Below are 27,333 nucleotides of genomic sequence, written 5' to 3' on the forward strand. Positions count from 1 at the left end.
CACTATACCTTAACGATATATTTGGAAATTAAATAAAAAAGGAAGTTGAATAGAAAAATAACCTGAATAAAAATGGAAGTTGAATAAAAATAAAAATGAAAGTTGCATAAAAATAAAAATGGAAGTTCAATCCAGAAACCACTATACGTTTACGATCGATTTGAAAATTAAATAAAAAAGGAAGTTGAAGAGAAAAGTAACTTGAATAAAAATTGAAGTTACTTAAAAATAAAAATGGAAGTTGCAGAAAATTAAAAATAGAAATTCATTCAAGAAACCACTGTACCATAACGATCTATTTGGAATTAAATAAAAAAGGAAGTTGAATAGAAAAGAAAATTGAATAAAAATAGAAGTTAAATAAAAATAAAATTAAAAGTTGTAGAAAATTAAATATGGAAGTTCATTCTAGAAACCACTATACCTTAACGATTTATTTGGAAATTCAATAAAAAACAATGTTTAATAGAAAAGTAAATTGAATAAAAATGGAAGTTGAATAAAAATAAAAATGAAAGTTGTATAAAATTAACAATGGAAGTTCAATCCAAAAACCACTATACCTTAACGATCTATTTGGAAATTAAATCAAAAAGGAAGTTGAGTAGAAAAGAAACGTGAATAAAAAAGGAAGTTAAATAAAAATAAAAATGGAACTTGCAGAAAATTAAAAATGGAAGTTCATTCAAGAAACCACTTTACCTTAACGATCTATTTGGAAATTAAGTTGAATAGAAAAATAACTTGAATAAAAATGGAAGCTGAATAAAAATAAAAATGGAAGTTCCATAAAATTAAAAATGGAAGTTCATTAAAGAAACTACTATACCTTGACGATCTATTTGGAAATTAAATAAAAAGGAAGTTTAATAGAAAAATAAATTGAATAAAAATGGAAGTTGAATAAAAATAAAAGTGAAAGTTGTATAAAATTCAAAATGGAAGTTCAATCCAGAAACTAGTATACCTTAACGATCTATTTGGAATTTAAATAAAAAAGGAAGTTGAGTAGAAAAGAAACTTGAATAAAAAAGGAAGTTAAATAAAAGTAAAAACGGAAGTTGCAGAAAATTAAAAATGGAAGTTCATTCTAGAAACCACTATACCTTAACGATCTATTTGGAAATTAAATAAAAAAAGGAAGTTGAAGAGAAAAATAACTTGAATAAAAATCGAAGTCGAAAAAAAATAAAAATGGAAGGTGCAGAAAATTAAAAATGGAAGTTCATTCAAGAAACCACTATACCTTAACGATCTATTTGGAAATTAAATAAATAAGGAAGTTGAATAGAAAAATGACTTGAATAAAAATGGAGATCGAATAAAAATAAAAATGGAAGTTGCAGAAAATTAAAAATGAAAGTTCATTCAAGAAACCACTATAACTTAACGATCTATTAGGAAATTAAATAAAAAATAAAGTTTAATAGAAAAGTAAATTTAATAAAAATGGAAGTTGAATAAACATAAAAATGAAAGTTGCATAAAATTAAAAATGAACGTTCAATCCAGAAACCACTATACGTTAACGATCTATTTGGAAATTAAATAAAAAAGGAAGTTGAATAGAAATGTAACTTGAATAAAAATGGAAGTTACTTAAAAATAAAAATGGAAGTTTCAGAAAATTAAAAATAGAAATTCATTCAAGAAACCCCTATACCTTAACGATCTATTTGGAAATTAAATAAAAAAGGAAGTTGAATAGAAAAGTAAATTGAATAAAAATGGAAGTTAAATAAAAATAAAAACAAAAGTTGCAGAAAATTAAAAATGGAAGTTCATTCAAGAAACCACTATACCTTAACAATGCATTTGTAAATTAAATAAAAAAGGATGTTTAATTGAAAAATAAATTGAATAAAAATGGAAGTTGAATAAAAATAAAAATGAAAGTTGAATGAAATTAACAATGGAAGTTAAATCGAAAAACCACTATACCTTAACGATCAATTTGGAAATTAAATAAAAAATGAAGTTGAGTAGAAAAGAAACTTGAATAAAAAAGGAAGTTAAGTAAAAATAAAAATGGAATTTGCAGAAAATTAAAAATGGAAGTTCATTCACGAAACCACTATACCTTAACTATCTATTTGGAAATTAAATAAAAAAGAAGTTGAATAGAAAAATAACATGAATAAAAATGGAAGCCGAATAAAAATAAAAATGAAAATTCCATAAAATTAAAAATGGAAGTTCATTCAAGAAACCGCTATACCTTAACGATCTATTTGGAAATTAAATAGAAAAGGAAGTTTAGCAGAAAAATAACTTGAATAAAAATGGAAGTTGAACAAAAATAAAAGTGAAAGTTGCATAAAATTAAAAATGGAAGTTCAATACAGAAACCACTATATGTTAACGATCTATTTAGAAATTAAATGAAAAATGAAGTTGAATAGAAAAAAAACTTGAATAAAAAAAGAAGTTGAATAGAAATGAAAATAGAAGTTGCAAAAAATTAAAATTGGAAGTTCATTCAAGAAACCATTATACGTTAACGATCTATTTGAAATTAAATAAAAAAGGAAGTTGTATTGAAAAGTAACTTGAATAAAAATGGAAGTTAATTAAAAATAAAAATGGAAGTTGCAGAAAATTAAAAATGGAAATTCATTCAAGAAACCACTATACCTTAACGATCTATTTGGAAATTAAATAAAAAAGGAAGTTTAATAGAAAAGTAAATTGAATAGAAATGGAAGTTGAATAAAAATAAAAATGAAAGTTGCATAAAATTAACAGTGGAAGTTCAATCCAAAAACCACTATACCTTAACGATCTATTTGGAAATTAAATAAAAAAGGAAGTTAAATAAAAGTAAAAATGGAAGTTGCAGAAAATGAAAAATGGAAGTTCATTCAAGAAACCACTATACCTTAACGATCTATTTGGAAATTAAATAAAAAAGGAAGTTGAATAGAAAAATAACTTGAATAAAAATGGAACTGAATAAAAATAAAAATGGAAGTTCCATAAAATTAAAAATGGAAGTTCGTTAAAGAAACCACTACACCTTAACGATCTATTTGGAATTTAAATAAAAAAGGAAGTTTTATAGAAATGTAAATCGAACAAAAATGGAAGTTTAATAAAAATAAAAGTGAAAGTTGCATAAAATTAAAAATGGTAGTTCAATCCAGAAACCAGTATACCTTAACGTTCTATTTGGAAATTAAATAAAAAATGAAGTTGAATAGAAAAGAAACTTGAATAAAAAAAGATGTTGAATAGAAATAAAAATGGAAGTTGCAGAATATTAAAATTGGAAGTTCATTCAAGAAACCACTATACCTTAACAATCTATTTGAAAATTAAATAAAAAAGGAAGTTGAATAGAAAAATAACTTGAATAAAAATAGAAGTCGAATAAAAATAAAAATGGAAGTTGCAGAAAATTAAAAATTGAAGTTCATTCAAGAAAGCACTATACCTTAACGATCTATTTGGAAATTAAATAAAAAAGGAAGTTTAATAGAAAAGCAAATTGAATAAAAATGGAAGTTGAATAATATAGCGATCCCGGTTTCCCTTTTCTTTACTTGTTATATCTGGACTTAGGTTCCGTGGAGCTGGTAGCTGAGAGTATGTTGTTTGCACCCTTTAATCCTTATATTGAGTCTTGGGTTGTGTTGGGAAGATTTGGAGCAGGTTGGTTGAGCTTAGGAACCAAGTCTAGTTGCCCAGATTTTGGCTTGTCCGCTCGAGCGGGGGTTTGGGCGCTCGAGCGGGGGTTTGGGCGCTCGAGCGGGGAATACACCCATCCAGTATGTCCTGTGTAGTGTTGGACGCTCGAGCGGGGGATTGGCAGCTCGAGCGGGAGGTTGTGAGTGACGCTCGAGCTGGGAGTTGTCTGCAAAAACTTCTGGGAGTGTGCATCCGCCGCTTGAGCGGGAGTTTTGCCGCTCGAGCGGGAGTCTGTGAGTGAAGCTCGAGCGGGGGTTTCCACGCTCAAGCGGGGCGACTGTTATAAAAATCCGAGACCCGACTTTCTGGATCATTTTTCATCTCCCTTTTGATTCTAAAACCCTAGAACTGTCTTCTCCCTCTCCCTACACACCTTCTCTCTTAGGTTTGATCTACTTTGAGTGTATTTCTACCCTAAGTCCTTTGTTAAAAAGATAAAGTGGGTCGACGGCTTCCGTTTAATCTGAACAATCTTGGGTTTGGAGCACTTTGGTTTTTCGTCATCTTCTCCATTCGAGTTCTTCGCTTCGAGGTAGGGATTTCCTACTCCATATTATAAGTTTTGTTCTAAGTTTTGGTATTTTGATATGTTGGGGGTTGTTTGGTAATTTTGGGAAAAACCCTAGTTGTTGTAATAAATTAATTTAGGGAAAGTTGGGGATTTAGTTGAATTCATGGAATTAATGAATTTATTGATTAAGTGGTGTAGTTGGTAGTTTAATCACTCACCTATGAAAATGTTGGAATTATGTTAGTTGATACATTTATTTTCTGTTTAGAAATAACTGTTTTGGGCTATCGGTGGAGGATAGTCGTGATTGTTGTAGACATTGCATGTGGATCAGGGAAAACTGAAACTAATCGTATTGGTTATGCCATTGATTTTGATTGTTGAATTATTACAGAAAATACATGTATTGATTGTGTGTTGTATATGACAAGTGTTTAATACTTTGTATATGCATTTTTGTTTGGGAGGAGATAGGGGATGTACTCCACGGTTTAGGGGAAGATAGGGGATGGACCTCTAAACCGGATTTTGTTTGGGAGGAGATAGGGGATGGACTCCACTAGCATCACTATTATGTGTGCTTATTGATATTGAAGTGTTTTTACATGTTATTGATACAGCACTACAATGTGTATCAAACGAGAAGTATGAAGTGTTTTGATATGAGCCTGGGTCTCATTTGTTTTTTTGATATTGAAAGTAATGTGAATATGATATATAGTTCACTGTTGTAAGTTTGGCCAAGTTCTGAGCCATGTTGATAATAATGGAAAGTGAAATGTGTCTTAGACATTAGTGTCATGAGACTGTATAATGATATAATTGATTAGCTTGGTTAACCATCTATTGAATGCTATTGCTTTATTCAATGCTTATATTTGGTTTAGTATATTTCTACTGGGCTGTGGCTCACCCTATATGGGAACATCATTTTCAGGTTCAGGTGATAAGCTACCTCCAAGGACTTAGCTTGGAAGGATTCGATTTTTTTTTGAATTCTGGAAGACTTGTCTTTAGATATTTGTTTTTATTTGAGATTACATGTAAACATTCAAGCCAAGGGCTTAACTTGTTGTAGACACCCCATTTTTGACCGACCTTAAGACTCAGACATCACCGATTGAGCGCTTGGTGATGTTGCATAATGTGCTCGTTCAGAAGTTTCAGAGTCGCGGCCGTGAGCCCTGCCTCCGGACTTCCGAACCCTCTTTTGTGCTTTGTCTCGGTTTGCGAACCAGACTCAGTTTTCGCTGTTTCTTTTCCTGAGGGGAGGGAGAGGTCCCATAGACCATCTCTCAGTGGCCGTGGGCTACATTTTGTGGCCGTAGGTCATCTTGCCCATTTCGGAGTCCGGTTCCCGGTTTTCGGAGCCGTCAGGCCGTGTGCCTCGGTTCGGGGCCGCCTAACCATCTCCGTTTGTTCTGATTTTTGGCATACTTCCTTTCTACTCCCTTTTGAGGGACACTGGGGTCTGAGAAACCCACTTCGTGGCCGAATGCCACTTTCGGTGCTTAACAGCCCATTTTCGGGACCTCGAACTGCGCGTTTTGGCCCCCGAACATTCGTTTTGCAACGGTTTTCGTTCATTTTTGGCAGATACCTCTGTTTTATCACCGGGAAGGTCACTGAAGGATGGGAGGCCAGTAATTGTTGCAGCAACCAGTTATATATCCTCCGACGCCCGTTTTTCACACTTCCGGGCTAATGTTGAACACCTTGGGCCCACTTTCTTGAACTTTGAACCACATACTTGTGATGTACACACATGGGAGGATCCTAAAAGTTGGTGGCCGGCCAGTAATTCCACCTGACCCTTTTGAACCCCTCCTTCCGGGCTAATGTTGAACACCTTGGGCCCACTTTCTTGAACTTTGAACCACATATTTGTGATGTACACACTTGGGAGGACCCTAAAAGTTGGTGGCCGGCCAGTAATTCCACCTGACCCTTTTGAACCCCCCTTTCCGAGCTAATGTTGAACACCCTTGAGCCACTTTCTTGGACTTTTAACCACAGGGTTGTATTGTACACACATGGGAGGACACCATCATGTGGTGGCCGGCCACTAAACCAGCTTGACCCTTTTGACCCCTAGCCGGCCGGCTAGGGGGTGTGGCCGGCCGGCCACTTGCAACAAAAATACTTGGCCGGCCGTAATCCTCACACTGTTCACTTTACAATTGTATAGCTTTATCCCCCAGAAAATATCAATATCCGGGGGATATTTTGTGGGGGAAAGTTTGCCTCCTTTTTCCCCCACCTTTACACCTTCTTTTGTTCCATATAACCAAGGGAAAACATCATATTTTGGGGTTGAAAAAAAATTGTCTTCAAGCCTCAATACACATATCTCCCTTCATCTTCCTCATTTTCCTAAAAATCCTTAAGTCCTACACCTTGTTTTCTTCATCACCACCAAGCTCTACCACCACCACTTCATTTCAGCAGCAAGGGGAAGAATTCCAGCAGCTAAGAGGTAACAAAATTGGTCCAAGAAGCAACAAAAGACTTGTCTCCAAGGGTGAGTTGCCATTTCCCCTTTTTTGAGCTTTTCTTTGCAATATTTCTTAGCAATCTATGCTTTTTGCTTTGAGCTCCGGCCATAACTGAAAGTGGCCTTCTTTTGTGCTCATTTTCATGTCTCATTAAGGGCTCAACCCTGTTTGAGCCCTCCATCTTGCACTTGCTTCATTATCCCTCTAAAATGTCATTTTCTTGCATGATATTTTTAGCTTGTGTGTGATTTGTTTTGGAGCATGTTGTAAACTGATAATAGTCTTATTTTGAGCCCCTCTTCAACATTGAAGAAGGGCTCAACACTGTTTGGGACTTCCGTGTTGTACTTGCCTTTATACTCCCTTTTTGGTCCCATTTTTGCATGCTTTGGCAGCCTATTGTGCTTTGGTTTTTGGCCATTTTACAGTTCTGAAAATAGTCTTATTTTGGTCCATTCTTCATGTTTCATTTAGGGCCTTTCATGGTTTGGGACCTCCATATGTCACTTCATGTTATATCTCTCTTTTGGTTCCCATTTTTGCATGCTTTGGCAGCCTATTGTGCTTTGGTTTTTGGCCATTTTACAGTTCTGAAAATAGTCTTATTTTGGTCCATTCTTCATGTTTCATTTAGGGCCTTTCATGGTTTGGGACCTCCATATGTCACTTCATGTTATATCTCTCTTTTGGTCCCCATTCTTGCATGTTTTGGCAGCCTATCATGCTTTTGTTTTTGGCCATTTTACAGTTCTGAAAATAGTCTTATTTTGACCCATTATTCATTTTTTATTAAGGGTCTTTGGCCGTTTGTGGAATATTTGGCATACCTCATGTTATAGCCTCTTTTGAGCCTTATTTTGCATTGCATTTCTAGCATGTTTGTATACTGTTTTGGAGTTTTTACAGTTCTGTAAATATGCTTATTTTTGGTCCCTCTTAAATGTTGTAGAAGGGAATTTTTCAGTTTGGGCTTTGCATATACCACTTGCCTCTTTGGCCACCTTTTGGCCCTTTTTCTTGCATGGGGGTGCAGCCATACCTGTGTTTGTTTTTGGGATTTTTACAGTTCTGTAAAACATCATATTTTGGTCCCCTCTTCAACTTTGTTGAAGGGCCCTAACCTATTTGGAGTTCGCAGCTATGAGTTGCTTCATAATCTCATGTTTAGGGCCATTTTTGCATGCCATTGTTGCCCTATCTTTGCTTGCTGTTTGGCCATGTTTTGAACTGGAAAAATGCTAATTTTGGGGCTGCCTTGCTACTGTCTATTCATTTCATGTTCATATTGTGCATGTTTGGTATAGCTATAGGCCATTTCGGGTGCCAAAATTCATATTTCGGGACTATTCCATGCATCGGGTGTGTTTTCGCCTCATTTCGGGGCTGTTTTCCCCCACATTTCAGTGCTTAAATTCCATGTTGCATTCTATATGTCATTTCCATGCCATTGCATTGCATATTCCATTGCCTCGGTTTGCGTGTCCGTGTGCACGCATTTCGAGGCACTTCATTTTTATCTACCGGCCTCTTATGTGAGTGTGGCTGAGGCTCTCTCATGTTAGTATAAGTCCATGTTGCATTCTATATGCCATTTTAGCCATATTGCATTACGTATGCCATTGCCTCGGTTTGCGTACCCGTGTGCACGCATTTCGAGGCACTTCATTTTCATCTATCGGCCTCTTATGTGAGTGTGGCTGAGGCTCTCTCATGTTAGTATAAGTCCATGTTGCATTCTATATGCCATTTTAGCTATATTGCATTGCGTATGCCATTGCCTCGGTTTGCGTGCCCGTGTGCACGCATTTCGAGGCACTTCATTTTCATCCATCGGCCTCTTATGTGAGTGTGGCTGAGGCTCTCTCATTTTAGGGTCCTCCCAAGTGTGTACATCACAAATATGTGGTTTGGAGTTCAAGAAAGTGCCCCCAAGGTGTTCAACATTAGCCCGGAAGTGTGAAAAAACGGGCGTCGGAGGGCGTCGGAGGATATATAACTGGTTGCTGCAACAATTACTGGCCTCCCACCCTTCAGTGACCTCCCCAGTGATAAAACAGAGGTACCTGCCAAAAATGAACGAAAACCGTTGCAAAACGAATGTTCGGGGGCCAAAACGCGCAGTTCGAGGTCCCGAAAATGGGCTGTTAAGCACCGAAAGTGGCATTCGGCCACGAAGTGGGTTTCTCAGACCCCAGTGTCCCTCAAAAGGGAGAAAATAGGCAGTATGCCAAAAATCAGAACAAACGGAGATGGTCAGGCGGTCCCGAACCGAGGCACACGGCCAACGATCCCGAAAACCGGGAAGTGGACTCCGAAATGGGCAAAATGGCCTACGACCACGAAATGTAGCCTACGGACATTGAGAGATGGTCTACGGGACCTCTCCCTTCCCTCAGGAAAAGAAACCGAGAAAATCGAGTCTGGTTCGCAAACCGAGGCAAGGTACAAAAGAGGGTTCGGAAGTCCGGAGGCAGGGCTCACGGCCGCAACTCTGAAACTTCTGAACGAGCACATTATGCAACATCACCAAGCGCTCAATCAGTGACGTCTGAGTCTTAAGGTCGGTCAAAAATGGGGTGTCTACAGTTGCCCCTCTTTGACAGAACTCGAAAGTCATAAGTGACGGGAGTGAATGTCAAAGCCCAGAGACGACCCATTTTTGACAAGGCCGAAGACTTAGACAAACGTACAAAGTAAACAGAGATGTGCCCGCAGGCAGGGGCAAAATGCAAATGATAACGCAAGAAGATTTTGAAGATTGGACTTATACGCTACGCGAAGCCGGTTTTGAAAGTTGGACTTATACGCTACGCGAAGCCGGACATCACTCATGATCATGCGAATGCAGCAAGCTGTAATGAAGCAAGTATTCGCAAATAGATGCAACAGTTTTAAGCAAGAATGCAAAGCAACAACTACATTTCATGCAGTTAAGAAATGCGGAGGATTATTCAATCCCCGCCATGTCTCACACGGAGAAGATACGATACCTGCGCGATTCGTCTGGTCGCACCAGCCTCAATTGAACCGTACATACAATATCGTGCCTGTAAAAGAGAGAAATTGCAACAAGTACAATATGCTACCAACATATATTTAATGTGATTCCAAAGGTTCGACACACGCAGTGCCGGTGAGTGAATGCATCGCAATGCAAGAGTGGAACATGCGTGACAACGTATGCTCAAACATAGAGGTATGCCAATATCAAGAAATGTGCATAAAAAAGTGAGTATGCTCATGAGAATGCAAGTTATGTGCATGATAGTACAAAATGAGCATGAATCAGGGTGCCCGTTTGTCATGAAATAACGAGTACGGAAACGCGTGTTTCGGCGAAGGCAACTCGATCGCGGCCTCCGATCCGCTTCCCGGAAAGGCTACAACTCATTCAAAAAGGATATACTTCGATTTCGATGAATGATGATGAGACATATGTCAGAACTTGAAGCTGAAGTCCCGGCGGAGCTATTTCGCGACCGGAAGTGTACTTTTCTTGAACTTTTTCAGGTCCCGGGAACTCCGATCTTCCTCAAAATTTGAAGGGAGCTAGGTGAGCCTGTGAGGGACATGGCTGGCCGGTTATATGGGAGGGGGGAGGTGGCCAACCGATTTTCCAAAAAGCAAATAGCTGGCCGGCCAGTTTTCCAAAAAGGAAATGGCTGGCCGGCTAGAAAAGGTGGTCGGCTGGCCATATGCCCAAATCCGAGGGCATTTTGGTATTTTCACCTCCTTTTTCATGCTCCTTCATCCCATGACTTGGAGCCTATATAATGCAGCCGAGACTTCTTCCTCTCTTGCCTCCTACAACACTTTCTTCTCCAGATCTGAGTTCCATACGCGTTTTCCAACGCCCCACGCAAGTTGTTTCCGCAAATACATTCAGTTTCAAGCACTTTGAAGCGATTAAATTTCGGTTTCAGTGCTTCTTTTCTCATTTTCGCCACTTGAGGTGAGTTTGTCTCAATACTTGGAAGATTTTCTCGGGAGCTGACTTTTGTTGACTTTTTCCAATTTTGGCTCATTTTCGCTCATTTTTGCTCCTTTTGCAGATTCTTTGAAAATGGCGGGTAATTCTCCCCACGGCGGAGGTTTTCCAGGTGCCGGAGACGATTTTGATCCCATGACTCTACCCCCGAGGGTCCGGCCTTTTATTCCAGGGAGGTACAATCCGCCAGCACACGTCCTGCCTCGTGCCGTCTTCCGTCACTTCACTAGCTTTGACGAGCGAGCACCCAGGGATCTGCTTCTCCGAGAGCCAGAGCATCACCTCTCTCATGAGGCCCAAGAGGTATTTACTTCATTTTCTGCATTTTTCGTACATTTCAGCACCTTTGCCATGCTTGAACACGCAGTTTAGCTTATGACATAGTACTTTGCTTGCATTCTGAACATGTAGTTTCAACACTCGAATTTCTGAACACTCAGCTCATTAATTAATTGCGAACGCACAGTACACATTAGTTAAGAGGTGAACACACGGTTCAAACACTGATTTGTCGAACACACAGCCCGAATTCGAAAGTGAACACGCAGCCCACACTTTAAATTTTCTGAACACACAACCCAGATTAAATAGTGAACACGCAGCCCACACTGATAGAAATTTGAACACGCAGCCCAAACTTAAAATTTTCTGAACACACCGCCCAGATTAAATAGTGAACACGCAGCCCACACTGATAGAAATTTGAACACGCAACCCAAACTTAAAATTTTCTGAACACGCAGCCCAGATTAAATAGTGAACACGCAGCCCACACTGATAGAAATTTGAACACGCAGCCCAAACTTAAAATTTTCTGAACACGCAGCCCAAATTAAATAGTGAACACGCAGCCCACACTGATAGAAATTTGAACACGCAGCCCAAACTTAAAATTTTCTGAACACGCAGCCCAGATTAGAATAGTGAACACGCAGCCCACACTGATAGAAATTTGAACACGCAGCCCAAACTTAAAATTTCCTGAACACGCAGCCCAGATTAAATAGTGAACACGCAGCCCACACTGATAGAAATTTGAACACGCAGCCCAAACTTAAAATTTTCTGAACACGCAGCCCAGATTTAGAATAGTGAACACGCAGCCCACACTGATAGAAATTTGAACACGCAGCCCAAACTTAAAATTTTCTGAACACGCAGCCCAGATTACATAGTGAACACGCAGCCCACACTGATAGAAATTTGAACACGCAGCCCAAACTTAAAATTTTCTGAACACGCAGCCCACACTGATAGAAATTTGAACACGCAGCCCAAACTTAAAATTTTCTAAACACGCAGCCCAGATTAGAATAGTGAACACGCAGCCCACACTGATAGAAATTTGAACACGCAGCCCAAACTTAAAATTTTCTGAACACGCAGCCCAGATTAGAATAGTGAACACGCAGCCCACACTGATAGAAATTTGAACACGCAGCCCAAACTTAAAATTTTCTGAACACGCAGCCCAGATTAAATAGTGAACACGCAGCCCACACTGATAGAAATTTGAACACGCAGCCCAAACTTAAAATTTTCTGAACACGCAGCCCAGATTAAATAGTGAACACGCAGCCCACACTGATAGAAATTTGAACACGCAGCCCAAACTTAAAATTTTCTGAACACGCAGCCCACACTGATAGAAATTTGAACACGCAGCCCAAACTTAAATTTTCTGAACACGCAGCCCAGTTGAAATAGTGAACACGCAGCCCACGCTAGTTGAAATTTGAACACGCAGCCCAGATTAGAATTTGCATGTAGCTTATTTCACTTCATCGGTACACAACCCATTTCATTTCATCGGCACACAGCCCATTTCATTTCACCGGCACACAGCCTATTTCATTTCATCGGCACACAGCCCATTTCATTTCATCGGCACACAGCCCATTTCATTTCACCGGCACACAGTCTATTTCATTTCATCGGCACACAGCCCATTTCATTTCATCTTGGCACACAGCCCATTTCATTTCATCGGCACACAGCCCATTTCATTTCATCGGCACACAGCCCATTTCATTTCACTGGCATGCAGCCCAGTTCATTATTGACACATGTATTCATTCTGAATGCAGGTTGGTTCCCGTAGCGTACGGGGGTATGGTTCCACCGCCGCACGGGACTGGTACGCCGAGCTCCCGGAGGCCGTCCGAGATTTGGTAGACTTGGCAGGATTCGGGGCTTTCTGCGTTGGGTTGTCCCGTTGCTCTGCCAGGAGGACTCTGATGGCAGCCTTGGTAGAGAGATGGTGGGACACCACCAACTCCTTTCATTTCTCTGCTACCGGGGACATGACCATGACGCCTCTAGACTTCGCTGTATTGACTGGCTTGGACATAGGAGGTTGGCCCATCCCCTATGACGAGGATATGGGCGAGTGGGAGGCCGCTTGGATGTATTTATTGGGGGCTCGCCCGCCTGTTGACAGGGTTTCTGGGAGAGTCCGATACACTTGGTTCTCTTCCCACTTCCGGCGGGCGGAGATGGTGCCCGAGACTCCTGAGGAGACGGAGCAGTACGCCCGTGGTTTCCTTATGTTCCTCTTCGGGACTACCCTGTTCGCCGATAGAGGGAACACAGTTGGGCTATACCTGCTGAGCGCTCTGGTTGACCTATCACAGGTCCATCGATATGACTGGGGTGGCGCCGGCCTGGCTACCCTTTACTTTTATATGAGCGCGACCTCCCGCGGGCGGGGAGATTTACTTGGCGGCTACTGGAGAGCCTGGGAGGTACTTTTCTGTCCCCTTGATTTACATTTCTGCTCTTCATTACTTGTACATTGCACACACAGCGCACTTTTACAGTCTGTATTTTGCTCTCAGGATTTCGTACTTACATTCTGCACTGCTTTTCTCAGCTATGGGTCTATGTATACTTCCCAGCATTAGCCCCAGAGTTGGAGGTGGCAGGGCTTCCCATGACCCCATACTCACTAGTGTTCGAGGGCCCGCACCGGCCGAGACCCCGAGAGACCCTCATTTACCTGCGACAGTACTTTGACACTGTGCGGCATTCGGAGGTACTTCAGAACTTTCAGTTCCTTTCATTTTCATCTTTGATTTGCTCTGTATATTCCCGATTTCTGATTGGTTTATGCGTTTATCATCCGCAGATCTCATGGCAGCCTTGGGCGCCCCTGGGTGATGGTCTCCGACTTCAGTATACCGGAGGATCGGGCATCTCCCAGTATAGGGTCCTGCTCGAAGGGCCGGTTGGCAGGGCATGGTTCCTGGGGGAACGCTTTCTGCGTCAGGTATGGGGGTATCTTTCTCAGGATCCTCCCGCAGTACCCCCAGTCAGTATGCGGACTGCTGACAGGCTCTCTTACTCGGAGGTAGTCGGCGCCATGCTGGGTAGCGATGCTTTACTATATCTTGAGGAGGGGGACTATGCCACTTACCGTCACATATATTTGATGCCTCCATTGACGGGAGCTCGCACCCCGGTGACGAGGCCTGCCGGTATGTCATCCTCGGGCCAGGCTCGGGCTCAGGCTGCAGACGCCCCTTCTACTAGTAGGGCTGGTACATCTAGAGGTGGGGGTAGACCGGTTCCTCCGGTTCCGCCGACTTATCCTCATCCTGGATGGCCAGATATGCCGACTGAGTTGATGGCGTGGCAGTATGGGGCTATCTCTCCGACCCCGATCCCGCTAGAGCCTCCAATGCCCAGTGATCGATACGCCATTGATCCTGACTCACCGCTGGTATGCTCCACTATTTTTCATTCATCATTCAGATGTTTGGACATTCTTTTGTTCACTGATGATTATGAGCTCATATTTGCAGCCATCGCGAGGGTACGTGGAGGAGGTGGTTGGACTGGTGGCCACACTCGAGGGCATGGTCCTGCGGAGGGAGGCACAATTGTCTATCGCGGGCATTCAGGCACAGTTGTCTATCGCGGGCACAATGTCCTCGGGAGCGGGAACGAGAAGCACTCCTCATCCTCTTCTGCGGGACAACCTCTGCACCATCATCATCATCTGAGTCAGAGCTGTCGTCCTCAGGATCCCCCTCAGCCTCGCCTCTGTTCCCCGAACCAAGACCGGAGCCCCCCTCCTCAGCAGATGTCTCTGACTGACGATCGGTAGCCTCCTCCTCCTCCTCAACATCCTCCTCCTCCTCATCAGGCTCCGCCTCCACAACGTGAGCCCTGCGTCTGCGGACAGGCCCTCCTCGAGCTCCTCGAAAAGGCCTAGATGGCCCGACTCCTCTGAAAGGCCGGGATGGCCCAGCCCCCTGAAAAGGCCCGGGTGACCCAACTCCCTAAAAAGGTCCAGATGGCCCAGCTCCCCAAGGAGGTCCAGGTGGCCTGGCCTGCGGCTGACCGGACCATGAAGGCATCTGAAAACAAAAAGATCAATTCAAATACATCAGTCCAAATATATACATCAGATACAGATACAAGCAAAGGCTACGTGAAGTGGGTGCATGTAAATGCAGTGTCCGAGTGGGGTGTGTGTCAGATGTGCTCTACACAAGTAGTCTATCGATGCAGTAGAAATCAGCATGTCATCAGAAGTATGATAAATGCCAGAAAAATGAAGGGTACCTGAATGCCCGCGACAGACAACTGTGCCTTCCTACGCAGGACCATGCCCTCGAGTGTGGCCACCAGTCCAACCACCTCCTCCATGTACCCTCACGGTGGCTGCAAATATGAGCTCATAATCATCAGTGAACAAAAGAATGTCCAAACATCTGAATGATGAATGAAAAACAGTGGAGCATACCAGCGGTGAGTCAGGATCAATGGCGTATCGATCACTGGGCATTGGAGGCTCTAGCGGGATCGGGGTCGGAGAGATAGCCCCATAGTGCCACGCCATCAACTCAGTCGGCATATCTGGCCATCCAGGATGAGGATAAGTCGGCAGAACCGGAGGAACCGGTCTACCCCCACCTCTAGATGTACCAGCCCTACTAGTAGAAGGGGCGTCTACAGCCTGAGCCCGAGCCTGGCCCGAGGATGACATACCGGCAGGCCTCGTCACCGGGGTGCGAGCTCCCGTCAATGGAGGCATCAAATATATGTGACGGTAAGTGGCATAGTCCCCCTCCTCAAGATATAGTAAAGCATCGCTACCCAGCATGGCACCGACTACCTCCGAGTAAGAGAGCCTGTCAGCAGTCCGCATACTGACTGGGGGTACTGCGGGAGGATCCTGAGAAAGATACCCACATACCTGACGCAGAAAGCGTTCCCCCAGGAACCATGCCCTGCCAACCGGCCCTTCGAGCAGGACCCTATACTAGGAGATGCCCGATCCTCCGGTATACTGAAGTCGGAGACCATCACCCAGGGGCGCCCAAGGCTGCCATGAGATCTGCGGATGATAAACGCATAAACCAATCAGAAATCGGGAATATACAGAGCAAATCAAAGATGAAAATGAAAGGAACTGAAAGTTCTGAAGTACCTCCGAATGCCGCACAGTGTCAAAGTACTGTCGCAGGTAAATGAGGGTCTCTCGGGGTCTCGGCCGGTGCGGGCCCTCGAACACTAGTGAGTATGGGGTCATGGGAAGCCCTGCCACCTCCAACTCTGGGGCTAATGCTGGGAAGTATACATAGACCCATAGCTGAGAAAAGCAGTGCAGAATGTAAGTACGAAATCCTGAGAGCAAAATACAGACTGTAAAAGTGCGCTGTGTGTGCAATGTACAAGTAATGAAGAGCAGAAATGTAAATCAAGGGGACAGAAAAGTACCTCCCAGGCTCTCCAGTAGCCGCCAAGTAAATCTCCCCGCCCGCGGGAGGTCGCGCTCATATAAAAGTAAAGGGTAGCCAGGCCGGCGCCACCCCAGTCATATCGATGGACCTGTGATAGGTCAACCAGAGCGCTCAGCAGGTATAGCCCGACTGTGTTCCCTCTATCGGCGAACAGGGTAGTCCCGAAGAGGAACATAAGGAAACCACGGGCGTACTGCTCCGTCTCCTCAGGAGTCTCGGGCACCATCTCCGCCCGCCGGAAGTGGGAAGAGAACCAAGTGTATCGGACTCTCCCAGAAACCCTGTCAACAGGCGGGCGAGCCCCCAATAAATACATCCAAGCGGCCTCCCACTCGCCCATATCCTCGTCATAGGGGATGGGCCAACCTCCTATGTCCAAGCCAGTCAATACAGCGAAGTCTAGAGGCGTCATGGTCATGTCCCCGGTAGCAGAGAAATGAAAGGAGTTGGTGGTGTCCCACCATCTCTCTACCAAGGCTGCCATCAGAGTCCTCCTGGCAGAGCAACGGGACAACCCAACGCAGAAAGCCCTGAATCCTGCCAAGTCTACCAAATCTCGGACGGCCTCCGGGAGCTCAGCGTACCAGTCCCGTGCGGCGGTGGAACCATACCCCCGTACGCTACGGGAACCAACCTGCATTCAGAATGAATACATGTGTCAATAATGAACTGGGCTGCATGCCAGTGAAATGAAATGGGCTGTGTGCGGATGAAATGAAATGGGCTGTGTGCCGATGAAATGAAATGGGCTGTGTGCCAAGATGAAATGAAATGGGCTGTGTGCCGATGAAATGAAATAGACTGTGTGCCGGTGAAATGAAATGGGCTGTGTGCCGATGAAATGAAATGGGTTGTGTGCCGATGAAATGAAATAGGCTGTGTGCCGGTGAAATGAAATGGGCTGTGTGCCGATGAAATGAAATGGGTTGTGTACCGATGAAGTGAAATAAGCTACATGCAAATTCTAATCTGGGCTGCGTGTTCAAATTTCAACTAGCGTGGGTTGCGTGTTCACTATTTCAACTGGGCTGCGTGTTCAGAAAATTTAAGTTTGGGCTGCGTGTTCAAATTTCTATCAGTGTGGGCTGCGTGTTCACTATTTAATCTGGGCTGCGTGTTCAGAAAATTTTAAGTTTGGGCTGCGTGTTCAAATTTCTATCAGTGTGGGCTGCGTGTTCACTATTTAATCTGGGCTGCGTGTTCAGAAAATTTTAAGTTTGGGCTGCGTGTTCAAATTTCTATCAGTGTGGGCTGCGTGTTCACTATTTAATCTGGGCTGCGTGTTCAGAAAATTTTAAGTTTGGGCTGCGTGTTCAAATTTCTATCAGTGTGGGCTGCGTGTTCACTATTTAATCTGGGCTGCGTGTTCAGAAAATTTTAAGTTTGGGCTGCGTGTTCAAATTTCTATCAGTGTGGGCTGCGTGTTCACTATTCTAATCTGGGCTGCGTGTTCAGAAAATTTTAAGTTTGGGCTGCGTGTTCAAATTTCTATCAGTGTGGGCTGCGTGTTCACTATTCTAATCTGGGCTGCGTGTTTAGAAAATTTTAAGTTTGGGCTGCGTGTTCAAATTTCTATCAGTGTGGCCTACGTGTTCAGAAAATTTTAAGTTTGGGCTGCGTGTTCAAATTTCTATCAGTGTGGGCTGCGTGTTCACTATTTAATCTGGGCTGCGTGTTCAGAAAATTTTAAGTTTGGGCTGCGTGTTCAAATTTCTATCAGTGTGGGCTGCGTGTTCACTATTCTAAATCTGGGCTGCGTGTTCAGAAAATTTTAAGTTTGGGCTGCGTGTTCAAATTTCTATCAGTGTGGGCTGCGTGTTCACTATTTAATCTGGGCTGCGTGTTCAGAAAATTTTAAGTTTGGGCTGCGTGTTCAAATTTCTATCAGTGTGGGCTGCGTGTTCACTATTCTAATCTGGGCTGCGTGTTCAGAAAATTTTAAGTTTGGGCTGCGTGTTCAAATTTCTATCAGTGTGGGCTGCGTGTTCACTATTTAATCTGGGCTGCGTGTTCAGAAAATTTTAAGTTTGGGCTGCGTGTTCAAATTTCTATCAGTGTGGGCTGCGTGTTCACTATTTAATCTGGGCTGCGTGTACAGAAAATTTTAAGTTTGGGCTGTGTGTTCAAATTTCTATCAGTGTGGGCTGCGTGTTCACTATTTAATCTGGGCTGCGTGTTCAGAAAATTTTAAGTTTGGGCTGCGTGTTCAAATTTCTATCAGTGTGGGCTGCGTGTTCACTATTCTAATCTGGGCTGCGTGTTCAGAAAATTTTAAGTTTGGGCTGCGTGTTCAAATTTCTATCAGTGTGGGCTGCGTGTTCACTATTCTAATCTGGGCTGCGTGTTTAGAAAATTTTAAGTTTGGGCTGCGTGTTCAAATTTCTATCAGTGTGGGCTGCGTGTTCAGAAAATTTTAAGTTTGGGCTGCGTGTTCAAATTTCTATCAGTGTGGGCTGCGTGTTCACTATTTAATCTGGGCTGCGTGTTCAGAAAATTTTAAGTTTGGGCTGCGTGTTCAAATTTCTATCAGTGTGGGCTGCGTGTTCACTATTCTAAATCAGGGCTGCGTGTTCAGAAAATTTTAAGTTTGGGCTGCGTGTTCAAATTTCTATCAGTGTGGGCTGCGTGTTCACTATATAATCTGGGCTGCGTGTTCAGAAAATTTTAAGTTTGGGCTGCGTGTTCAAATTTCTATCAGTGTGGGCTGCGTGTTCACTATTTAATCTGGGCTGCGTGTTCAGAAAATTTTAAGTTTGGGCTGCGTGTTCAAATTTCTATCAGTGTGGGCTGCGTGTTCAAATTTCTATCAGTGTGGGCTGCGTGTTCACTATTTAATCTGGGCTGCGTGTTCAGAAAATTTTAAGTTTGGGCTGCGTGTTCAAATATCTATCAGTGTGGGCTGCGTGTTCACTATTCTAATCTGGGCTGCGTGTTCAGAAAATTTTAAGTTTGGGCTGCGTGTTTAAATTTCTATCAGTGTGGGCTGCGTGTTCACTATTCTAATCTGGGCTGCGTGTTTAGAAAATTTTAAGTTTGGGCTGCGTGTTCAAATTTCTATCAGTGTGGGCTGCGTGTTCAGAAAATTTTAAGTTTGGGCTGCGTGTTCAAATTTCTATCAGTGTGGGCTGCGTGTTCACTATTTAATCTGGGCTGCGTGTTCAGAAAATTTTAAGTTTGGGCTGCGTGTTCAAATTTCTATCAGTGTGGGCTGCGTGTTCACTATTCTAAATCTGGGCTGCGTGTTCAGAAAATTTTAAGTTTGGGCTGCGTGTTCAAATTTCTATCAGTGTGGGCTGCGTGTTCACTATTTAATCTGGGCTGCGTGTTCAGAAAATTTTAAGTTTAGGCTGCGTGTTCAAATTTCTATCAGTGTGGGCTGCGTGTTCACTATTTAATCTGGGCTGCGTGTTCAGAAAATTTTAAGTTTGGGCTGCGTGTTCAAATTTCTATCAGTGTGGGCTGCGTGTTCACTATTTAATCTGGGCTGCGTGTTCAGAAAATTTTAAGTTTGGGCTGCGTGTTCAAATTTCTATCAGTGTGGGCTGCGTGTTCACTATTTAATCTGGGCTGCGTGTTCAGAAAATTTTAAGTTTGGGCTGCGTGTTCAAATTTCTATCAGTGTGGGCTGCGTGTTCACTATTCTAATCTGGGCTGCGTGTTCAGAAAATTTTAAGTTTGGGCTTCGTGTTCAAATTTCTATCAGTGTGGGCTGCGTGTTCACTATTCTAATCTGGGCTGCGTGTTTAGAAAATTTTAAGTTTGGGCTGCGTGTTCAAATTTCTATCAGTGTGGCCTACGTGTTCAGAAAATTTTAAGTTTGGGCTGCGTGTTCAAATTTCTATCAGTGTGGGCTGCGTGTTCACTATTTAATCTGGGCTCCGTGTTCAGAAAATTTTAAGTTTGGGCTGCGTGTTCAAATTTCTATCAGTGTGGGCTGCGTGTTCACTATTCTAAATCTGGGCTGCGTGTTCAGAAAATTTTAAGTTTGGGCTGCGTGTTCAAATTTCTATCAGTGTGGGCTGCGTGTTCACTATTTAATCTGGGCTGCGTGTTCAGAAAATTTTAAGTTTGGGCTGCGTGTTCAAATTTCTATCAGTGTGGGCTGCGTGTTCACTATTCTAATCTGGGCTGCGTGTTCAGAAAATTTTAAGTTTGGGCTGCGTGTTCAAATTTCTATCAGTGTGGGCTGCGTGTTCACTATTTAATCTGGGCTGCGTGTTCAGAAAATTTTAAGTTTGGGCTGCGTGTTCAAATTTCTATCAGTGTGGGCTGCTTGTTCACTATTTAATCTGGGCTGCGTGTACAGAAAATTTTAAGTTTGGGCTGTGTGTTCAAATTTCTATCAGTGTGGGCTGCGTGTTCACTATTTAATCTGGGCTGTGTGTTCAGAAAATTTTAAGTTTGGGCTGCGTGTTCAAATTTCTATCAGTGTGGGCTGCGTGTTCACTATTCTAATCTGGGCTGCGTGTTCAGAAAATTTTAAGTTTGGGCTGCGTGTTCAAATTTCTATCAGTGTGGGCTGCGTGTTCACTATTCTAATCTGGGCTGCGTGTTTAGAAAATTTTAAGTTTGGGCTGCGTGTTCAAATTTCTATCAGTGTGGGCTGCGTGTTCAAAAAATTTTAAGTTTGGGCTGCGTGTTCAAATTTCTATCAGTGTGGGCTGCGTGTTCACTATTTAATCTGGGCTGCGTGTTCAGAAAATTTTAAGTTTGGGCTGCGTGTTCAAATTTCTATCAGTGTGGGCTGCGTGTTCACTATTCTAAATCAGGGCTGCGTGTTCAGAAAATTTTAAGTTTGGGCTGCGTGTTCAAATTTCTATCAGTGTGGGCTGCGTGTTCACTATTTAATCTGGGCTGCGTGTTCAGAAAATTTTAAGTTTGGGCTGCGTGTTCAAATTTCTATCAGTGTGGGCTGCGTGTTCACTATTTAATCTGGGCTGCGTGTTCAGAAAATTTTAAGTTTGGGCTGCGTGTTCAAATTTCTATCAGTGTGGGCTGCGTGTTCAAATTTCTATCAGTGTGGGCTGCGTGTTCACTATTTAATCTGGGCTGCGTGTTCAGAAAATTTTAAGTTTGGGCTGCGTGTTCAAATTTCTATCAGTGTGGGCTGCGTGTTCACTATTCTAATCTGGGCTGCGTGTTTAGAAAATTTTAAGTTTGGGCTGCGTGTTCAAATTTCTATCAGTGTGGGCTGCGTGTTCAGAAAATTTTAAGTTTGGGCTGCGTGTTCAAATTTCTATCAGTGTGGGCTGCGTGTTCACTATTTAATCTGGGCTGCGTGTTCAGAAAATTTTAAGTTTGGGCTGCGTGTTCAAATTTCTATCAGTGTGGGCTGCGTGTTCACTATTCTAAATCTGGGCTGCGTGTTCAGAAAATTTTAAGTTTGGGCTGCGTGTTCAAATTTCTATCAGTGTGGGCTGCGTGTTCACTATTTAATCTGGGCTGCGTGTTTAGAAAATTTTAAGTTTTGGCTGCGTGTTCAAATTTCTATCAGTGTGGGCTGCGTGTTCACTATTTAATCTGGGCTGCGTGTTCAGAAAATTTTAAGTTTGGGCTGCGTGTTCAAATTTCTATCAGTGTGGGCTGCGTGTTCACTATTTAATCTGGGCTGCGTGTTCAGAAAATTTTAAGTTTGGGCTGCGTGTTCAAATTTCTATCAGTGTGGGCTGCGTGTTCACTATTTAATCTGGGCTGCGTGTTCAGAAAATTTTAAGTTTGGGCTGCGTGTTCAAATTTCTATCAGTGTGGGCTGCGTGTTCACTATTCTAATCTGGGCTGCGTGTTCAGAAAATTTTAAGTTTGGGCTGCGTGTTCAAATTTTTATCAGTGTGGGCTGCGTGTTCACTATTCTAATCTGGGCTGCGTGTTTAGAAAATTTTAAGTTTGGGCTGCGTGTTCAAATTTCTATCAGTGTGGGCTGCGTGTTCAGAAAATTTTAAGTTTGGGCTGCGTGTTCAAATTTCTATCAGTGTGGGCTGCGTGTTCACTATTTAATCTGGGCTGCGTGTTCAGAAAATTTTAAGTTTGGGCTGCGTGTTCAAATTTCTATCAGTGTGGGCTGCGTGTTCACTATTCTAAATCTGGGCTGCGTGTTCAGAAAATTTTAAGTTTGGGCTGCGTGTTCAAATTTCTATCAGTGTGGGCTGCGTGTTCACTATTTAATCTGGGCTGCGTGTTCAGAAAATTTTAAGTTTGGGCTGCGTGTTCAAATTTCTATCAGTGTGGGCTGCGTGTTCACTATTCTAATCTGGGCTGCGTGTTCAGAAAATTTTAAGTTTGGGCTGCGTGTTCAAATTTCTATCAGTGTGGGCTGCGTGTTCACTATTTAATCTGGGCTGCGTGTTTAGAAAATTTTAAGTTTGGGCTGCGTGTTCAAATTTCTATCAGTGTGGGCTGCGTGTTCACTATTTAATCTGGGCTGCGTGTTCAGAAAATTTTAAGTTTGGGCTGCGTGTTCAAATTTCTATCAGTGTGGGCTGCGTGTTCACTATTTAATCTGGGCTGTGTGTTCAGAAAATTTTAAGTTTGGGCTGCGTGTTCAAATTTCTATCAGTGTGGGCTGCGTGTTCACTATTTAATCTGGGTTGTGTGTTCAGAAAATTTAAAGTGTGGGCTGCGTGTTCACTTTCGAATTCGGGCTGTGTGTTCGACAAATCAGTGTTTGAACCGTGTGTTCACCTCTTAACTAATGTGTACTGTGCGTTCGCAATTAATTAATGAGCTGAGTGTTCAGGAATTCGAGTGTTGAAACTACATGTTCAGAATGCAAGCAAAGTACTATGTCATAAGCTAAACTGCGTGTTCAAGCATGGCAAAGGTGCTGAAATGTACGAAAAATGCAGAAAATGAAGTAAATACCTCTTGGGCCTCATGAGAGAGGTGATGCTCTGGCTCTCGGAGAAGCAGATCCCTGGGTGCTCGCTCGTCAAAGCTAGTGAAGTGACGGAAGACGGCACGAGGCAGGACGTGTGCTGGCGGATTGTACCTCCCTGGAATAAAAGGCCGGACCCTCGGGGGTAGAGTCATGGGATCAAAATCGTCTCCGGCACCTGGAAAACCTCCGCCGTGGGGAGAATTACCCGCCATTTTCAAAGAATCTGCAAAAGGAGCAAAAATGAGCGAAAATGAGCCAAAATTGGAAAAAGTCAACAAAAGTCAGCTCCCGAGAAAATCTTCCAAATATTGAGACAAACTTTCCTCAAGTGGCGAAAATGAGAAAAGAAGCACCGAAACCGAAATTTAATCGCTTCAAAGTGCTTGAAACTGAATGTATTTGCGGAAACAACTTGCGTGGGGCGTTGGAAAACGCGTATGGAACTCAGATCTGGAGAAGAAAGTGTTGTAGGAGGCAAGAGAGGAAGAAGTCTCGGCTGCATTATATAGGCTCCAAGTCATGGGATGAAGGAGCATGAAAAAGGAGGTGAAAATACCAAAATGCCCTCGGATTTGGGCATATGGCCAGTCGACCACCTTTTCTAGCCGGCCAGCCATTTCCTTTTTGGAAAACTGGCCGGCCAGCTATTTGCTTTTTGGAAAATCGGTTGGCCACCTCCCCCCTACCATATAATCGGCCAGCCATGTCCCTCACAGGCTCACCTAGCTCCCTTCAAATTTTGAGGAAGATCGGAGTTCCCGGGACCTGAAAAAGTTCAAGAAAAGTACACTTCCGGTCGCGAAATAGCTCCGCCGGGACTTCAGCTTCAAGTTCTGACATATGTCTCATCATCATTCATCGAAATCGAAGTATATCCTTTTTGAATGAGTTGTAGCCTTTCCGGGAAGCGGATCGGAGGCCGCGATCGAGTTGCCTTCGCCGAAACACGCGTTTCCGTACTCGTTATTTCATGACAAACGGGCACCCTGATTCATGCTCATTTTGTACTATCATGCACATAACTTGCATTCTCATGAGCATACTCACTTTTTTATGCACATTTCTTGATATTGGCATACCTCTATGTTTGAGCATACGTTGTCACGCATGTTCCACTCTTGCATTGCGATGCATTCACTCACCGGCACTGCGTGTGTCGAACCTTTGGAATCACATTAAATATGTGTTGGTAGCATATTGTACTTGTTGCAATTTCTCTCTTTTACAGGCACGATATTGTATGTACGGTTCAATTGAGGCTGGTGCGACCAGACGAATCGCGCAGGTATCGTATCTTCTCCGTGTGAGACATGGCGGGGATTGAATAATCCTCCGCATTTCTTAACTGCATGAAATGTAGTTGTTGCTTTGCATTCTTGCTTAAAACTGTTGCATCTATTTGCGAATACTTGCTTCATTACAGCTTGCTGCATTCGCATGATCATGAGTGATGTCCGGCTTCGCGTAGCGTATAAGTCCAACTTTCAAAACCGGCTTCGCGTAGCGTATAAGTCCAATCTTCAAAATCTTCTTGCGTTATCATTTGCATTTTGCCCCTGCCTGCGGGCACATCTCTGTTTACTTTGTACGTTTGTCTAAGTCTTCGGCCTTGTCAAAAATGGGTCGTCTCTGGGCTTTGACATTCACTCCCGTCACTTATGACTTTCGAGTTCTGTCAAAGAGGGGCAACTGTAGACACCCCATTTTTGACCGACCTTAAGACTCAGACGTCACTGATTGAGCGCTTGGTGATGTTGCATAATGTGCTCGTTCAGAAGTTTCAGAGTTGCGGCCGTGAGCCCTGCCTCCGGACTTCCGAACCCTCTTTTGTACCTTGCCTCGGTTTGCGAACCAGACTCGGTTTTCTCGGTTTCTTTTCCTGAAGGAAGGGAGAGGTCCCGTAGACCATCTCTCAATGTCCGTAGGCTACATTTCGTGGTCGTAGGCCATTTTGCCCATTTCGGAGTCCAGTTCCCGGTTTTCGGGATCGTTGGCCGTGTGCCTCGGTTCGGGACCGCCTGACCATCTCCGTTTGTTCTGATTTTTGGCATACTGCCTATTTTCTCCCTTTTGAGGGACACTGGGGTCTGAGAAACCCACTTCGTGGCCGAATGCCACTTTCGATGCTTAACAGCCCATTTTCGGGACCTCGAACTGCGCGTTTTGGCCCCCGAACATTCGTTTTGCAACGGTTTTTGTTCATTTTTGGCAGGTACCTCTGTTTTATCACTGGGGAGGTCACTGAAGGGTGGGAGGCCAGTAATTGTTGCAGCAACCAGTTATATATCCTCCGACGCCCTCCGACGCCCGTTTTTTCACACTTCCGGGCTAATGTTGAACACCTTGGGGGCACTTTCTTGAACTCCAAACCACATATTTGTGATGTACACACTTGGGAGGACCCTAAAAATAAGTGGCCGGCCAGTAATTCCATTTGACCCTTTTGAACCCCTCCTTCCGGGCTAATGTTGAACACCTTGGACCCACTTTCTTGAACTCCAAACCACATATTTGTGATGTACACACTTGGGAGGACCCTAAAAATAAGTGGCCGGCTAGTAATTCCATTTGACCCTTTTGAACCCCTCCTTCCGGGCTAATGTTGAACACCTTGGACCCACTTTCTTGAACTCCAAACCACATATTTGTGATGTACACACATGGGAGGACACCATCATGTGGTGGCCGGCCACTAAATCTGCTTGACCCTTTTGACCCCTAGCCGGCCGGCTAGGGGGTGTGGCCAGCCGGCCACCTGCAACCAAAATAACTGGCCGGCCGAGATCCTTGCACTGTTCACTTTACAGCTGTATAGCTTTATCCCCCAGAAAATATCAATATCCGGGGGATATTTTGTGGGGGAAAGTTGCCCTCCTTTTCCCCCACCTTTACACCCCCTTTTTGGCCCTTATAACCAGCTGGTGGCATCACATATAGGGGTTAGAAATTTTGTTCTTCAAGCCTCAAGATCCATATCTCCCTCCATCCTTCTCATTTCCCTAAAAAACCTTAAGTCCTACACCTTGTTTTCTTCATCACCACCAAGCTCTACCATCACCACTTCATTTCCAGCAGCAAGGAGGGCTTCTCAAAGGCTAAAGGAGCTGCAAATTGGTCCAAGAAGCAACAAAAGCTTTAGTCTTCAAGGGTGAGTGACATTTCTCCTCTTTTGACCCTTTTTCTTGATCCATTTATAAGCCCTATATGCTTTTTTTTTCAAGCTCCGGCCCTAACTGAAAGTGGCCCTCTTTTGAGCTCATTTTCACTTTTCATTAAGGACTCAACCCTGTTTGAGCCCTCCATGATGCACTTGCTTCATTAATCCTCTTATATGTCATAATCTTGCATGCTATTTTTGGCCCATGAGTAATCTGTTTTTGAGCATGTTGTAAACTGATATTAGGCTTATTTTGAGCCCCTCTCCAACATTGAAGAAGGGCTCAACACCATTTGGGACTTCCATGTTATACTTCCCTTTATACTCCTTTTTTGGTCCCATTTTTGCATGCAATGGAAGCCTACCATGCTTTTGTTTTTGGCCATTTTACAGTTCTGAAAATAGTCTTATTTTGGCCCATTCTTAATTTTTCATTTAGGGCCTTTCATGATTTGGGACTTCTATATGCCACTTCATGTTATATCTCTCTTTTGGTCCCCATTCTTGCATGTTTTGTTAGCCTACCATGCTTTTGTTTTTGGCCATTTTACAGTTCTGGAAATAGTCCTATTTTGGCCCATTCTACATGTTTTATTAAGGGTCTTTGGCCGTTTGTGGAATATTTTGCATACCTCATGTTATAGCCACTTTTGAGCCTCAATCTTGTGCCTTTTTTTTAGCATGTTTGTATATTGATTTGAGGTTTTCCATATACTGTAAAAATTCATATTTTTGGTCCCTCTTCAATGTTGTAGAAGGAAATTTTTAAGTTTGGATTTTGCTTATATCACTTGCTTCATTACCCCTCTCTTGGCCCCTATTCTTGCATGCCACTTTTGCCCTACCTATGCTTACTGTTTGGCCATGTTTA

At 43.0% G+C, this 27,333-nt stretch overlaps 1 protein-coding gene across 1 annotated transcript; it reads right to left on the reverse strand.

Annotated features, from left to right (window-relative positions):
* Positions 1–15,950: 15,950 nt before the first annotated feature.
* Positions 15,951–16,843, reverse strand: LOC145820744 (protein MAINTENANCE OF MERISTEMS-like). The gene is made up of 3 exons (XM_082917344.1): positions 16,409–16,843; positions 16,119–16,280; positions 15,951–16,025 (listed from the first exon to the last, which is right to left on the reverse strand). Exons 1-3 carry the CDS (start codon positions 16,841–16,843, stop codon positions 15,951–15,953), a joined length of 672 nt encoding a protein of 223 aa, XP_082773470.1.
* Positions 16,844–27,333: the final 10,490 nt, after the last annotated feature.

This window comes from Camellia sinensis, chromosome 2, assembly GCF_055761805.1.
Source record: "Camellia sinensis isolate YWXY chromosome 2, ASM5576180v1, whole genome shotgun sequence".
In the NCBI taxonomy this organism is placed as follows: Eukaryota; Viridiplantae; Streptophyta; class Magnoliopsida; order Ericales; family Theaceae; genus Camellia; species Camellia sinensis.